General features: G+C 38.7%; 1 protein-coding gene across 2 annotated transcripts in view; it reads left to right on the top strand.

Annotated features, from left to right (window-relative positions):
- The window catches only part of clcn5b (chloride channel, voltage-sensitive 5b), a 70,070-nt gene extending 59,626 nt beyond the window's left edge, over window positions 1-10,444 (top strand). For both annotated transcript variants that reach the window (XM_030162189.1, XM_030162188.1), the window contains exons 16-17: window positions 2,079-2,295; window positions 9,312-10,444. In XM_030162189.1, the coding sequence (XP_030018049.1) occupies window positions 2,079-2,295; window positions 9,312-9,402 (308 nt within the window). In that variant the 3' untranslated portion in view covers window positions 9,403-10,444. The remainder of the gene's footprint in view (window positions 1-2,078; window positions 2,296-9,311) is intronic.
- Window positions 10,445-15,937: the final 5,493 nt, after the last annotated feature.

The following is a 15,937-nucleotide window of genomic DNA, read 5'->3' as shown; positions in this document are numbered from 1 at the left end:
CTTAGGACACAGAAGACATTTAGCTCAGTCGTTAATGTATCAGACTGCAGTGTGGAAGAGCAGAGTTCAATTCTCAGTCGGGGTATTATTTTTTTTTTTTTTTTCCAGAGATTTTCAAACAGGGGAGGGGGTGGTAGGTATATCCGACATTGATATAAATCAGCCACTGGGACAACGTTCAGAGTGCAGAATTCGGACCATAGCACTCAATACACTGAACTGACACAGAACTGAAGTCACATGGCACACTGCAGCATCTAACATGTAGCTCCACCCACCTTCTCCAGCCTCCAGAGCAAAGAACACCATAAAACAACACAGAGAGTATTTAGAACAATAATTCCTATTCTGTACTATATACTATCACCAATTTGTTGTATCTTCCATCAGTTGCTGCAGTACTGTCGTAGCAAAATGCACAAAAGAATGCACTGAAGCATACGTCATATATCACCACAGTACTGTGGCAAAAAGAGGATAATCAGTAAAAAAACAAAACAAAAAAAAAAAAAACAAGAGGCTAATGAGTAAAAAAAAAAACAAGAGGCTACTGAGTCCATGTAACAGTATCCCTGATTGGCTCTAGTACAGATGCTAACATTTGATTGGTCTGTGGCAATATACAAACCGATATTTCGTGCTACAGTACTGTGGCAGTAGCCATTGCCTAAAGATAAATCAAGCAGCTTAAAATATATAGTCAGGCCCATAAGTGTTTGAACAGTGACTGGGGTTTTGAAGTGAGGTAAAATCAAGGTGTGATTGAAGTGACGAAGAGATGTGATTTTCCTCTTAAGACCCAACTATGGGTTTCCTGTCTACGTTTGTGGACAAGAGTTTCACAGCTTTAACAAAAAATAAATAACTGTCCATTGCAAAGGACATTCTATTAAAAAAAAAAGAAAGAAAGAAAGAAAAAAATTCTTGCATTATGACATGATGTTTCCAATATATGCAATTATTTACTTTAAAAAAGCTAAAACTTGTACTTTCCTGGATCTCAGGAGGTTCAACACTTTAATTCATGGGGTTTAACAAAAATTGCTTGTTAAACTTGCTTGTCAGTCAGTTTTCCAGGTATATTTGAGCTTCTGAAAATGGAAGGACTTTATTTAAAATGACCGTAATTCCTTAATGGTTAAGGCAACATATTTAAAAAATAAATAAATAAACAAACAAAAAACATGAATAATAGAAGGTGGTTTTCTTCCTGTTCAACCACTTCCCACAATGTATCCTTATGCAGTCATTACCAATAATGTGTAATAATCCTACAAAATGTGAAATTATGTGCAATAAGTCATGCAATAATCTTCTGTTCAGCAATAACAATGCAATATTTATTCAGTATTTATCAAAATATCAGTGCACTATTTTTATATAGACTTGTGCTCATAGATATACATACTGTTTTCATAGGTAAAACATACTGCTAATATTATTATTGTTCATAGATATACATACTATCACATACTGTTAATATTGTAAATATTGTGTCTATTTTTTTTAATTTTTATTCTACTTAGCTCTATTCTTATCTTTTGTAAAATTCTGTGTTCTATTTTCTTATCCTATTTGTAGTTTTTGTTTTAATCTTTGCTTTATTCTTATTTTCTGAAGTACTGGTGTTTTATTAATATTGTTGCACTGACTGGGATAGCACTTCTAATCAGGTTTGTGGAGATCTTAGGTTCTTTTTGGTGTTACTGGACTAAAAACTACAAATTTTGGCCTCATAATTAAGAATCTCTAATATGACAGTATTTGTGAAATAGGTACAAAACATGGTCTATATGAAGATCAATATGGTATATTTTCTCCTCAAAGTGGAAGAGAAATCTTACATAATTATACAATAAATCATGTAAGTATAAGATTCCTTTTCTTTTTTGTCACAGATTAAAAGAAGTTGATTTTTTTTTTTTTTACCTTTACATGTTTCGGCTACACCTGTAGAAATCCTGTACATGTTTATATTTCTGTGTATATTCATTCAGTGTTTCTGTCCCGAATAATTTCCTGAGTTTGACCTGTCTTTGTTGCTTAAAGTAACACTTTTTCTCTGTCACTTCTACCAGACAACGCCCGAAAACGCCAGGAGGGCGTCGTCAGTGCCTCTCAGGTGGTCTTTACTGAGCACGCCCCCGCCCAAGCCGCAGAAGCCCCGCCTCCCCTTCGCCTCCGAGGCATCATGGACCTCAGTCCCTTCACCGTCACCGACCACACGCCCATGGACATCACTGTGGACATTTTCAGAAAGCTGGGGCTGCGCCAGTGTCTGGTTACACATAACGGGTAAATGCGAACACCGTCACCTTTCACTGCACTTTGAAAATTCTTCAAAATCTGTTCACAGAAAAGTGCACTGCTGTAATGAGTTAAGGTTATGAGACAAAAAAGGAGGTGCTTTTTTTATAACCACTTTATCTAAAACATCCATTTTGGATCGATCCAGAACGAAACTTGTGAAGTATTTTGAACATGGGGAGTATGAGGAAGGGCTGTACATACCAAAGATGAGCAGTATTCTGTTCTTGGCAACAGATCAATTTGCAGCTATATTTGTCATATACTGTATCTTGTGCTGGGATCTCTTCTGAGAGCATCTTTTAGTGATGATTGTGTGTCCTACTTACTCTTTTTCTTTTCCTGTTAAACCAGTGGTTCCCAAACTTTTTTGGCTCATTTTAACATCACAAATTTCTGGCGACCCCACACATTCAAAACAGACATTTTTTTGCTAAAATTTATTTGTTTTTGATCGTGTAATAGTTTGCTGTACTATGTTGCAAATAAACTTCAATTTTAGGCGACATTTAGTCTATATAATGTATATTATGGATGGAGGCAGTAAAGCCAGGTGTAGATTACTGCACAAAGTGAGAATTTGATTTTCCTTGGTCAGGATATGTACAGTCAGTCCAGCTTGGATTTACAAGACTGACAATTAATACTGAACAAACAAGAACTCAAACTATGAATTATGAAAGAGCTACAGCATCTGAAACTGACCACAATGAACATTTAACAGATAAACAGAACCACAGTGCTTCAGTTTCAGCTTCACAGTTTGTCATGTCTTTTATGGATTGGGATTGTCTCTGTCAACTCACCATATTTTTTATTAGTACATTTTTTTTAATCAATTACCAGAAATTTCAGGCGACCCCACATGGGGTCCCGACACCAAGGCTGAAAAACACTGTTTTAACTCCACAATATTGGGCTGATGTTATACAGTCTGGTTTGTTTTTTGTCTTCTGTGTTGGGATTTGCCTGCACATAAGAGCTGCTGCAGTAGCAGAGAGGTTAAGACCATGACCTGTTGTGTCCCTGGTGTGTCTCCATGCATTGAAACACAGTTTATATTTCCTTTTTTTATCACCGTCACTTCCCTACACACATACTGTACTCATCAATTGACAGGAAAAAGGAAGAGAGATAGATGTTTTCACCTCTACTCTGGAATCTTATTGGAAAAAAAATCCCTGAATTTGTCAGTTTTAATCTGTAAATTACAACCGCGATTTCACAGAAGGCATAGGCTAGAGCAGTTCCATTTTAATTTTGTTCAATCAGTTAAAGCTGTGGGAGACTTTCATCAGCAATTTTTCATCAGATCTGTAAAACCCCAGTCATAGCCTAAGTATCACAAATCCCTATGTCTTTCTGTGATTACTTGCCTGAATCTCTTCCCTCATGGTGAACAATTTCGTAGTGTACTCCTCCATAAACAGTCCATGTGTTTACAAACAGAGCTGGTAGGTCTCTCGGGCATTTTCAGAAATTTGTTGCAATGTGCATTGTGGGAAGCAGAGCTCCACGCAACTGCATTATGGCCGAAGCAGCAACAAACACAGAAACAGCTTCATTGCCTCTTGCTACTGTTTCCCGCAATGCACGTCGCAACAAATTTCCAAAAATGCCCAAGTGACCTATCAGCTCTGTTTGTAAACAACTGGACTGTTGATGGTGGAGTACACTTCGAAATTGCTCACTGTGAGGGAAGAGATTCAGGTGAGTAATCATGGACAGACTTACAAATTTGTGATATTTAGGCTATGACTCGGGTTTTACAGATTTGATGAAAAATTTGGTAACAAAAGTCATATACGGCTTTAAATATGACTGAAGTAAATAAGCGTGGAAGCTGTTTGATCCACAAAAGGATGGATGCACATGCAGTTAAAAAAAGATAGATAAGATATATAAAAATATTTACAGTATACATATTTTTTCTTATTATACTTTATTTCGGGGATATAATGGTTTAACCCAGACGCCGCCACTGGATATCCTTGGTGTGAACACGATAACTAGGACAGATTTGGTTGGATTTCTTCTCCCTTGATAACCAACATAGTGGACCCCTAGTGGAAGAACCCTATGGATTTCAGCTTCTCTATGAGTATTAGAAGTCATCCACACGGGGGTGCTTTAGTTGAAAATCAGTTTTTTGGACATAAATTAAGCAATAATAGACCAATTGAGATCAAATTTGGTTCATATTGATCGTCTTACAAATGTCCATGTTCTGTCTACCATCCATAGGTCATATGGTTTCATTTTCATTCACTAGGTGGAGTTTTGTTGGAAAAAATTGGTTCTCTGACCATTATTCTGCCACTATCAGGTCGATGTAGCTGAAACTGAGTTCATATCGATTATCTAAAACAGTGTTTTTCAACCTTGGGGTCGGGACCCCACATGGTGTCACCTAGAATTCAAATGGGGTCACCTGAAATTTCTAGTAATTAATAAAAATAAAAACTTACTAACAAAAAAATATATGGTGAGTTAAGAGAGACAATCCCAATCCATAAAAGACATGACAAACTGTGAAACTGAAACTGAAGTACTGTGGTTCTGTTTATCTTTCTAATGTTCATTGTGGTCGGTTTCAGATGCTGCAGCTCTTTCATAATTCATAGTTTGAGTTCTTGTTTGTTCAGTATTAATTGTCAGCCTTGTAAATCCAAGCTGGACTGACTGTACATATCCTGACCAAGGAAGGTAAAATTCTCACTTTGTGCAGTAATCTACACCTGGCTTTTCTGCCTCCGTCCATAATAATATACATTATATAGACTCAATGTCGTCTAAAATTAACATTTATTTGCAACATAGTATAGCAAACTATTACATGATCAAAAACAAATATATTTTAGTAAAAAAAAAAAAATTCTCCATTTTGAATGTCTGGGGGCGCCAGAAATGTGTGATGTTAAAATGGGGTCACGAGCCAAAAAAGGTTGGAAACCATTGGTCTAACAGTTATCGTGGATAGATTTATATATAGCAGAGGATCGGGGGGATTTCGGGGATATACCCTTGCTGTTGGCTCCCAACAGCTTAAGCCTCGTTTTCTTCATGCTCTGTGTGTTTTTGGTTACTTGTTTCACCACGTCAACGATAAATATCCAACACCTCCTGAAGTTTTCTTTGCCTGAAGGTGCAGAGGATTATTCAAACCACAGCTCAGAAAATAAACGCGTTTTAGCCGCTGTCATCGAAACCCTCTGTCTCCGTGCTCTGGAGTTTGATCCACTGTTTTTCCTTTTGATCTCCGGCGGTGCTTCTTTTGTGTCGGCAGTCCAAGGTGTTCGTGAACACTTTCACCCGCACACAAGGCCGTTGAGGTCTCGCTGACAGTCCAGCACTATTACTAGATTCACACATTTGTTTTTTATTGGCTGCCTACAAAAGGAGGCTGCAATTCCAAACAGAGTGAATCCACATGTCATGAAAATGGAAAGTTTACAGAAATCACACTTTTATTTGACGGGACAGAAGAACAATGGAAACAAGGAGGCACGTAACACGGCCCGTGAGCGAAACAACTGTTTTTAGACAATAATACGTGTAGCTTAATTTCAGGTTTCACATGAAGGTGGTGTTTTTAGACCCTGTTCATGGCTTGAGAAAAACAATTGTTTGATACACGGAAAAGAAAGACCTTGAGGCTGTGGTGTACGATCTCTGCAGTCACCTCCAGGAGATGGATACTGTTAATTTCATCACTCCGACTGGCAACAGGGGTATTTTCCCAGACTGTCTCTTTATGTTTAGTCAGTATATTTAGGTCAAGGTTGCCTTTTTAGCAGGATGTTATCGTGTTGACTCTTTTCGCTCTGGGAGTTTAAAACCACTTCTCGTCTGCTTTTATTTCATTCCCTTTGTCAGCTCTAATCTGGTTACAGTTCCTTTTGCAAAACACACTTGTCATAAGAGCTTTAGACAGAAAGAAGAGAGAAAATGACGACAGACTCCAAACATCCTCTTGATATTTTTTTTACATGTTTATACTCTGTCCAGTGGTTCTTTTGTTTTGTTCTTTTTTTCCTCCTCAACTTTTATTAGGTTCATAAACACGGTCATATCTGTAGGATTTCAGAATTTATCAGGTGTTTGTTTTTGTGCAGTTTCGCTTGTGAATTCCAACAGATAGCTCAAGGGGGAATCGTCAATCTTTTGCAGAAATAGAACAATGTTTTGTTTTTTTTGTTTTTTTTGGCCAAACATTGTAGATCATTTGTAGTCATAGGTGATTATACACACTGTACCTTTAAACTATTTTTTGTTTGATTCATCTCCTCACTAAACATCAACCCGTTGCACTCCTGTGTGTCGAAATGGAAATTCCGCATTTTATGTTCTGCAGTCAGGTCAGGATTTCTAAGAAACTGTTGTGTTACTCAGTAATTGTGGACAAAGCTGCTAACACTCTGCATTAAAGCTGAAGACAGTGTTCTGGGAAAGTTGCGCAAATGATCATTACACGTAGCAGCTGCCTGGTCCTGGGTCTGAAAATGAGTTACAACAGGCAGCAGCTGAGTTTACGGGCATACAGACGTAACAGTGCACAAGTAAATGAAGAGTGAGCTACAGAATTAACCCTTTAACATCGAACGTGTCTGTGGTGATCGTTCTGAATGTATGATTTATTTTAAATATGTATAAAAGTTCAACCGTTTGCTCAATAGGAAATATTTCAAAACTTGCTGATAGAACAGACCTTGCGTTTTCCATAGACCCCCCCCCGCTGCCGCCTGTGGAATGGGGGTTAAAATAGAAAGCAGTGAGACCAACTCGCTACTAAAAGGGCTTTTACACTTTCTTTGTCTTTCTTTGTTTTTACTGTTGTTTGCAGTGTTGTTGTGATTTTGCTTCATTTTGTTTATCGAGTTTTGACCTTATAACTGCTTTTTGGAGTTCAACCAGGTGTCAAAAAGAGCTGCAAAACAAAAACTACTGGAGCCAAATTCAAATACTTGTTGTTCGGTGTGTTCCAGATCACAGTTCATGTTCAAAATCCTGAATCTCTTACTGATGTACACTACAAACAAAACTTAGGGATATTTTTTTTGTCATTTTGCCATTCGTTTATATAAAACTATGTCTGGTCATTAAAAAAGAATGTGTTTCAGTTCACATACAAAACAGGTAAACAGCGCTGTGCAAGAATCTCAACCGGAAAAAAATAGCCCAGAAATTAAAAATATCCTTATCTTTTTTGTTTGTAGTGTACATTCTGAGTGCTTTATTTGGTAAAAATCCTGTCAAACTTCCATTCCTCTTTTTGTCTTTTTTTATTATTCCACCTGTTTTGACACTAAAACACAGTAAAACAAAACCACTGAAGAAAAGGAACACAAGCACATACTCACAGCAGCTTTTATGACACTGAAACTGACGCAAATTCACAGCAGCACATTTATCTGGAATAAAGTCTCGGGTTAAAACATGTCAAATATTTGCCACAAGATGTCAATAACGGGGAAACGGTGCAGCATTAAATGACTTAGTTTAGGCCAGAATTGTCAGTCCGTGCGTTTACATGACAACTTTTATTCCTGGTTTAATCTGAATAAATGTTAGATCCTATTTCAGATGCCCATGTAAACACCTTATTCCAGTTGAAAAAGAAAAGTTCGGATTAAATTTAAACCCAATTAAAGTCACTGGTTTAATCCACTTTCAATTCTGACCTAAATTATTCCACGGACATGTAAACCCTTAATTCCGTTTGGACTTTATTCTTTCCATTCTGCACATGCTTGTTGTCTTGTCCTGTCACGATGATGCACACATTCTGCGCTGGCGGAAGAATACGCAGTTCAGTCTAGTCAACCCAAACTGTTCCAGTGGGCTATTCTGATGGGATCTACCAGCCTGGAAAACCCTGAAGGAATAGTTCACCATTTGTTTTTTATGAATTCATTTGTCATGCACTAATGAGTTTGATAAGTGGGCAAATCAGTTTGCACTGCAGTGCACCGATTGCCTTGTTCTCACAGCCCTTCCGTTAGCTTAGCTTAGCCTAGCTTAGCATAATCGCTTCATTCCTATGGTCAGACGTAGCCAGGCTTTTATAGGTGATCCGTAGTATTTTATGAGTGATTTTGTGAAATTCAATTTTCCCTAATCATTCCTTTAGTCCGGTGGGGTCAATATGATCACAAATTGAGGCTCAAATCATGGCGATGTGACTTACTGCGGTAATAAAATCTGGGGAAATAAAAACTAATGCAACGCTAAAACGGTAAAGCAAAGCTAATTTAGCACATGCATCCCTTCCAACAAGAAGATTTTCCAACTTCTGTCAACACAACAGTCCCAAGATTGTATGAGTGCAGTAAGTCGCGGATCTAAAGAAATAATTAGGGAGAATCGGATTTCAGAAAATCACTTACAAAAGACAACAAATCACCTCTGAAAAACTGGCTACGTGTGACCATGGAAATGCAGTGACTATGCTAAGCTAAGCTAACAGAAGGGCTGCGAGAACCGAATAAACGTTTCTCGTGTAAACCTTTATTCAGGTTTAACATTTCCATGTAAACAGAAGAGAAAGTACTTTAGTTTCGGATTAATTTCTTTTGGAAAAATAAATCAGATTTAAAAAACATCATGTAACCGTACCCAGTTTCAGGTTGTTTTCGTAAGTATGAGCTGAAGAGGGCCTTGACTATTTGACTTTTGTTGCCAACTGTCCTGAGTGTGACCCTGAAGGCGCTCCGCTCTCATGTGTCAGCGTTATTCTTTAGTGCACTCAGGCCCGTTGTGTCCACCCCCCCCCCCCCCCCCCCCTGTTTCATTTTGTTTGTTCTATGTTTTTTCGTGTTGCTGTGATCTCCTGCCGCAAGCCGCTTCCCCTCTGGGAGAGTCATAAACCTGAACTGAGCCCTCGCCGTTTCTGTTTTCTGTCACCTCTTTGACTTTCCATGACGCAGCAAATAAAGTATGATGTGAAGTAATTTGCTTTTTCCCCTCACTTCGCTTCTCCTCTTCTCTCTTTGGGTGTTTTTCAGGAGGCTGCTGGGAATCATCACTAAAAAGGATATACTGAAACACATGGCACAGATCGCCAACAGAGACCCCGACTCCATCCTTTTCAACTGATCCTTCCCTTCAGCGTCCTTCACTTGTCCTCTGTAGACCAGGGGACAAGACAATTAGGACGACGACGACGATGATGATGCAGCGGACGCCTTCGCCTCTGCGACGTAAGACAAGTTAGTAGAGCTGCGTTTGCACATGCGACTAGAGAACAGTGGATATTTTTTCATAGGATGGAGGTGGTTTTTTTTTTTGTTTTTTTTTGGCTTGTGCGCTGTTGAGGAAAAAAAAACACTCACAGAAACAATGAGTCATCCTAAAGACACTGCTGGCCCCAATTTGGTGTTCGACCCTGAAGGATCTAGGACAGATACACATGAGAAATAAGTGGAATAGTTCACATCTGCTGCTTTTTGGCATCCAATCCTTCCGCTTTTTTTTTTTTTCAAAGAAGAAAAGAAAATCGTGTCTAGTCAGTTCGACGACTTGTTTATCAGAAAAACACGTGAAAGGAGGTTATAGATACTGACATGAGGAGAATAAAGACACAACGGGGGACATAAAGACAGGTTTGGGGAGCTCCATGCCTGCCCCTCCGGCTGTCCCGACGAGGACAAGCCCAGACAGAGACCTCTGATCCGGGGCTGATGGATGCTTCAACCCCCTCCCCCCTCTATGAGGTTTCCTATAACCCCAGGGCGAAGGATACAGGAGTGTGAGAAAAGAATCTCACACATACACTCCATTGAGACATCATGACAGCCTGGGAACTCTCCAGAAAATGTCTTATTGTCATTTATACTCTCGAGGTTTGTCATACGACGACGTTTACCCTCCTGGATCCATCCTGGGAACTCTGCAGTGGTGTCCCGCCGTGAAGACTCTCAGATTATATGGGTTATAGCAATACGGCGATGATACTCTCATATGAAATTCACACATACACTCAGAGACGATGCTGCAAAAACCAGGTCATGCCTTATGGAAGGGTGGTCAGGCTGCTGTGGAAGGGCTAAAAAAGTACAAACAGCGAGAATCATGACATATGAATTAATTTATGTATATGTAAAATTGTTTGTTCCACTAAATTATTTCACTAACTGAACAGTGTCTGTTTTTTTTTTTTTGGGGGGGGGGGGGTCTTCATTTTAAATTCATCTCCGGTAATGGCTTCTGATGGTTTTTTTTTTGTTTTGTTTTTTGTTTCTGGTTAATGTTCACAAGTATCACATCAGGTCCAGTCATTGTCACAACTCTTTATATTTATTACGGCTGAAATTTGCCTAGAGGTCTTATTTACCGTACTTTCCGGACTATAAGCTGCTACTTTTTTCTCGTTTTGAACCCTGTGGCTTATACAGCGATGCAGCTCAAGTATGGATGTATACGGGCTAACGGCCACCAGGGGGCGCTCTAGCAGGAAGCGCAAAAGTGAGACAGACAGGTGGAAGAGGTGATGAAGAGGAGAAGTTTGAATCTTAACTTTTAACAATCATTTTGCGTGTCATGCACAAACCCTCATGGAAAACACATGAAGAAATGCATATTTTGCAGCTTTTAAGTTAAAAGCAATCGATGATTGTCTTTGATTGTTAATATCTTCATTATAACACTGGTCAACAACAAATTTATTGTTTAAGTTTTTTGAGCTGATTTAGGATAATTTTGGTGTGCTGAATCCAAAAATCACATTCATTTTGCTCAATCAGGTCAACTTTCTGAACTATGCTACATATTGGCTTTTTAGCATTTTTGCTTACATTTATGGGCATTTTCATATCATATGGTACAAAATTCTTTCATATTTCTTGCAATAAACGAGTTCTGAAGATTTACTTTTGCCAATTTATGATTAATGTTTTTTTTAATATTACAGGTGAATGAAATGGCTTCGACTAGAAGATCTTGCAAAAATAAGCCTGACGTATTCTGCTACATCTGCAGTGAATACACTATTGTACCTAACAGGAATCCTGTTAGAAAATGATTTTTTTTTCTCTTAAATCCTATTTTGGGTGAGAACTATATAAAAAATCAACTGATAAAGTCACAAAAATGTGATCAATTTTGTGAGAAGATCAAATTTTTCAAAATCAAATTAGCAAAAAAACCTGACCTGATTGAGAAAAACAGATGTCATTTTTGGATTTAGCGCTGCAAAATGGTCCTAATTCAGTTGAAAAAACCTAGACAACTTGCAAAAAACATTTTTTTGTAACCCAGTGTAATTTTTGCATTTCACAAATTCATCCCAGGGGCCAGATTGGACCCTTTGGCGGGCCGGATTTGGCCCCCAGGCCGCATGTTTGACACCTGTGCTGTAAACTGTTGAATATGAATATTTACAAAAACAGTTTTTGAAAACAAATTTGAGATGATTGTAAATGTTACTATGCTTTGTTTTGATGAGGGCTGAAATCTAAATGTTTCTGTTGGCACTTGGTTTATCTGCTTCCAAAAATGTTCCATCACCCTCCTGATCCTGTGTCAGTGCAGAATAATATTATTCTGTTCTATTTTTAGTTCCTTAAAGTCACGGCAGGTCAGTGCGTCTGGGCTCCAGCCGCTGCCAGCCAGGCTCTTAACTCTTTTAGTCTGGGACTCGTAAAGGTCCGCCTCAACTGTGTGTCAATCTGTTTTTTACTGCGTCACACCTGGGAGCCAGAAAAAACAGGCTGGTCAGGTGGAAATTTGAGTCTTTACTTATTATTTTGTGAAACGGTGTCAGTGAACCTTTGGGAAAACAGGAGCAGTCAGGTATGAGTCCACACAGATGAACTGCCCATGTCTAGAGGAAAATACAGAAGAATAACATCAGGTCGATAGAGTTTTCTTATTAACAGAGAAGACCAGAGGTATGCAGAATTAGTTAACCCTCCGGTATCCGGGTGTGCTTTTTAGGCACGTGTTAAAAAACTTCATATTATTTTTCACAATTTAAATAAGGTTAGAATTCAAAAGTTGTTCATTTTTGCATGATCTTTAAAATTCTGGCCACCAACTAAAATTTGCACATTGTAAACAAAAGAAAATTACAAGACTAGCATGTGTCTCCCAAGTGTGCCTAAAACGCACTATTTCTTCCATTAGAACCACTGTTTTTGATCCCAGAGCCATTAAGGCATAAATCCTGCTTTTACTGATATCTGGGCTTCATTTGAGAGGTGAGGGTCTAAATTAATTTATTAACGTTGTTAATGTTGCTGTTAATCATTGGCATATGCCAGGCTGCAAAAATCTAATAATATGTAATCCAATTTTTATGTAGTATTTTGAAAAAAAAACAAAACATATTTTGTGGGGTTTTTTGCATCAAAAACTGTCGTGACATCATGATGAAAAGAGATCGTTTAAAGCAGGGGTGTCAAACATGCGGCCCAGGGGCCAAATTCGGCCCGCCAAAGGGTCCAGTTCAGCCCCTGGGATGTTTTTGCCAAGTGCAAAAATTCCATAGTCTTGAATTGAATTAAGCAAAATCAAAATTAGCTTGAATTAAGGAAAAAATCTTGAATTAAGCAAAAAAAAAAAAAAAAAATCTTCAATTTAGCAAAAAAAAAAAACATCTTGAATTAAGCCAAAAAAGGCTTCAATTAAGTAAAAAAAAATCTTCAATTAAGCAAAAAAAAAATCTCAAATTTAGCAAAAAATCTTGAATTAAGCCCCTGAACTAAAATGAGTTTGACACCCCTGGTTTAATGGGTTAAAAAAAATCTAAAATGAATGATTTTTTGACATGTATGATTAGGGCTGACCTTGATTTACAAAAATAAAATCAAATTAGAGCAGAAAAATAAATCAATATATAATATTTAATAGTTTGATTTATAGGTGTGCATTTTACGCACACTTGGTGACAGATGCTAGCATTTTTGAACATTTGACCCAGCGCCAAAAATAATGTTGCAAATTAACCGATGTTGGAGTTAATCATTGACATATGCCAGGCTGCAAAAATCAAATATGTGATCCACTTTTTATGTAGTATATTGAAAAAAAATATTTTTGTGTGTTTGCGTAAAAAAAATGGTTTGTTTACATTACAAACACAGCATTTAAAGGGTTGAAAAGAGGACTCCAGAGGACTGCCAAGGGGGTTCCAGAAGACTTCAGGGGACCCAAGGGGGCTCCAGAGGACTCCAGTAGACTCCCGAGGGGGTTCCAGAGGACTCCAAGGGACCAAAGGGGGTTCCAGAGGACTCCTGAGGGGGTTCCAGAGGACTCCGGGGGACTCAAGGGGGCTCCAGAGGACTCCCAAAGGGGTTCCAGAGGACTCCAGGGGACCCTAGGGGGTTCCAGAGGGGCCGGTGCGTTTCATCCACTCTCGCTGCAGGTGTGAGACCGCTGCCTTTCCAAACAAGTGCAGGAATGTGGACGAGGCGGCCAAGACCACTTTGAAACAGGTGTAAGGTGCTGGCTCCAGGTCCTCATGGGTTCTGGATCACATGGAGTTCATTTAGAACATTTTATTTTATACAGACCAGATAACAGAGCTTACTTTCAGAGAACAACAGTTCCAGCGTAGTCCTGTTTGTGAGGTGGTGAAACCATGGCAGTGCAGTGTGTGGTGTTGGTGCGAACCTGTCGTCACTTCACTTTATCTTCATGTACACTCGTGTTCGTACACACTCTGCTTGAACGCGTACGTCTGACCTACTCCAACATTCTTTCCGGGGTTCGCCTCAGGACGCCTGTTTGATCAGACTGTGATTTGTCCACCTAAACAACTGTTCATGATTGTTTAATGATTTCAGCCTTTCCTAAATGAATTCCACTCCACGTGTGGACCAGGGTGGGCGTGTCCTTCATGATGCTGTTTGGATGCGTTTGCTGCCAGGTTTTTGTCACGTCTTCATTAATCCATGTGTTTGCTGCGGCAGTTGGGAGGCAGACTCTGCAGACTGGATTGGTTTGGGCTTCTCTGTGGTTTATTGTTTTCAGGTCAGCGCCAGGGAAATAATCCCTTCGATATTTCATTTGTTCATTTGTGTCAGAAAACATTCGCTGATGAGCCGGCTTTGTTCTGAGGAACAGGCGTAAACAGGTACTGTTTCTCAACACAAATGTTGGTCTGATTACCACGAAAACATGTGTTTACCAAACGCAAAACCATTCACCTCGGCACACACATACTCCTTCATATCCTTCCTCCTGAACAAGGTTCTAATACTTTTAGATTTTTCATTATAGTTTAGTTTTATTTAGTTTTGACTTTTTTTTCTCTAATTCAATTAGTTTTAATTTGTTTTTAGAGCAGGTTTGTTAGTTTTTATTATTATTCGTTTTTTTCTAAATGCTTAGTTTTAGTTTAGTTTTATTTATTTATTTTTTTTATATCTTTTCTCTTCTTCTCTGTCGTATTCAAATAAATCCCAGACAGGCCTCTGCTGCTTTCTCCTAACTTTAGTCTCCATGTTTCCAGGCAGAGTGGGGACGAAAAGACGACTAAACAAGTGACAAGAAGTGATGGACCGTTAAATATCATATGGTGCCAACAGCTCAAATTGCTTGAGGGAAATAAATAAATTTCTTATCAATCCGACACTGACAAAGATGAAAACAAAGGGAATTTGATCCATCATTTTTATCTGTTTTAGTTAGTTTTGTAAACACACAATACAGTTTCAGTTAGTTATCGTTTTTTTCTTTTAATTATAGTTTTTATTTATTTCAGTTAACGAAAATGTTTTTACAATTCTAGTTTTCGTCATTTTGTTAGTTTTCATTAACAATAATAACCTTGCTCCTGAACTCAGTTGTTATCTTCACCTAGGAGGTTATGTTGTCGTCAGGGTTGTCTGTTTGTTTGTCTGTTTGTTTGTTTGTTTGTTTGTTTGTTTGTTGGCAGGATAACTCAAAAAGTTATAGGCGGATTTTCATGAAATTTTCAGGAATTAGTTGATACTGGCACGAGGAACAAATTAAATTTTGGTGGTGATCGTTAACCGTTTGATGCAGGGATGCTCCGATACCAATACCAGTATCGGGCATCGGCTCCGATACTCAGTGTGTGTACTCGTACTCGTAAAAGATATCTGATACAAATGCACCGATACCACTTACGGCAGTGTGGCATTCCCAGTTCAGTGCAGCAGGTACGAGGAGGAGGAATAATGTGTGTGGAGTGTGAAGAGTGTGGAGGTTTAACCAAATAAATGATGGTGATAAAAGTAACACTGACTGCAAGTAACGTTAAAGACAGACATACAGATGCAGCGTTCTGTCTGTCCTCTGCGTACATTCCATCCATTTACCAGGTGCTGGCGGATGAGTACACAGACAGTCAGACACCGGGAATACGGAGTGGTGCGGACCGCCGCCAACAGAAGTGAAAACCAAACTTATGGCTCATTTCTCTTTTCTCTTCCTGCTGAAGCTAAGCTTTTAAACCTTACCAGCGAAAACGCTGCAATATTAGTATCACATTAGTGTTGCCTCTGTCGTCTCCATGATTGTTATTACTGACTTTCTTCTTCTTCTCAAAAAACTTTACTCTTCTTCATGGTATTTGTCCAGTATGGTTAATTCAGAGCGGCGCCCCCTGGTGGATTAATTGAGAAACGCTCATTCCAACACATTAAACGTCAGTAGCAGCACTTTT

Source organism: Sphaeramia orbicularis, chromosome 18 (assembly GCF_902148855.1).
Source record: "Sphaeramia orbicularis chromosome 18, fSphaOr1.1, whole genome shotgun sequence".
NCBI lineage: Eukaryota > Metazoa > Chordata > Actinopteri > Kurtiformes > Apogonidae > Sphaeramia > Sphaeramia orbicularis.
Note: the sequence above shows the minus strand (reverse complement) of the source record. Positions and strands in the feature narration are given on the sequence as shown.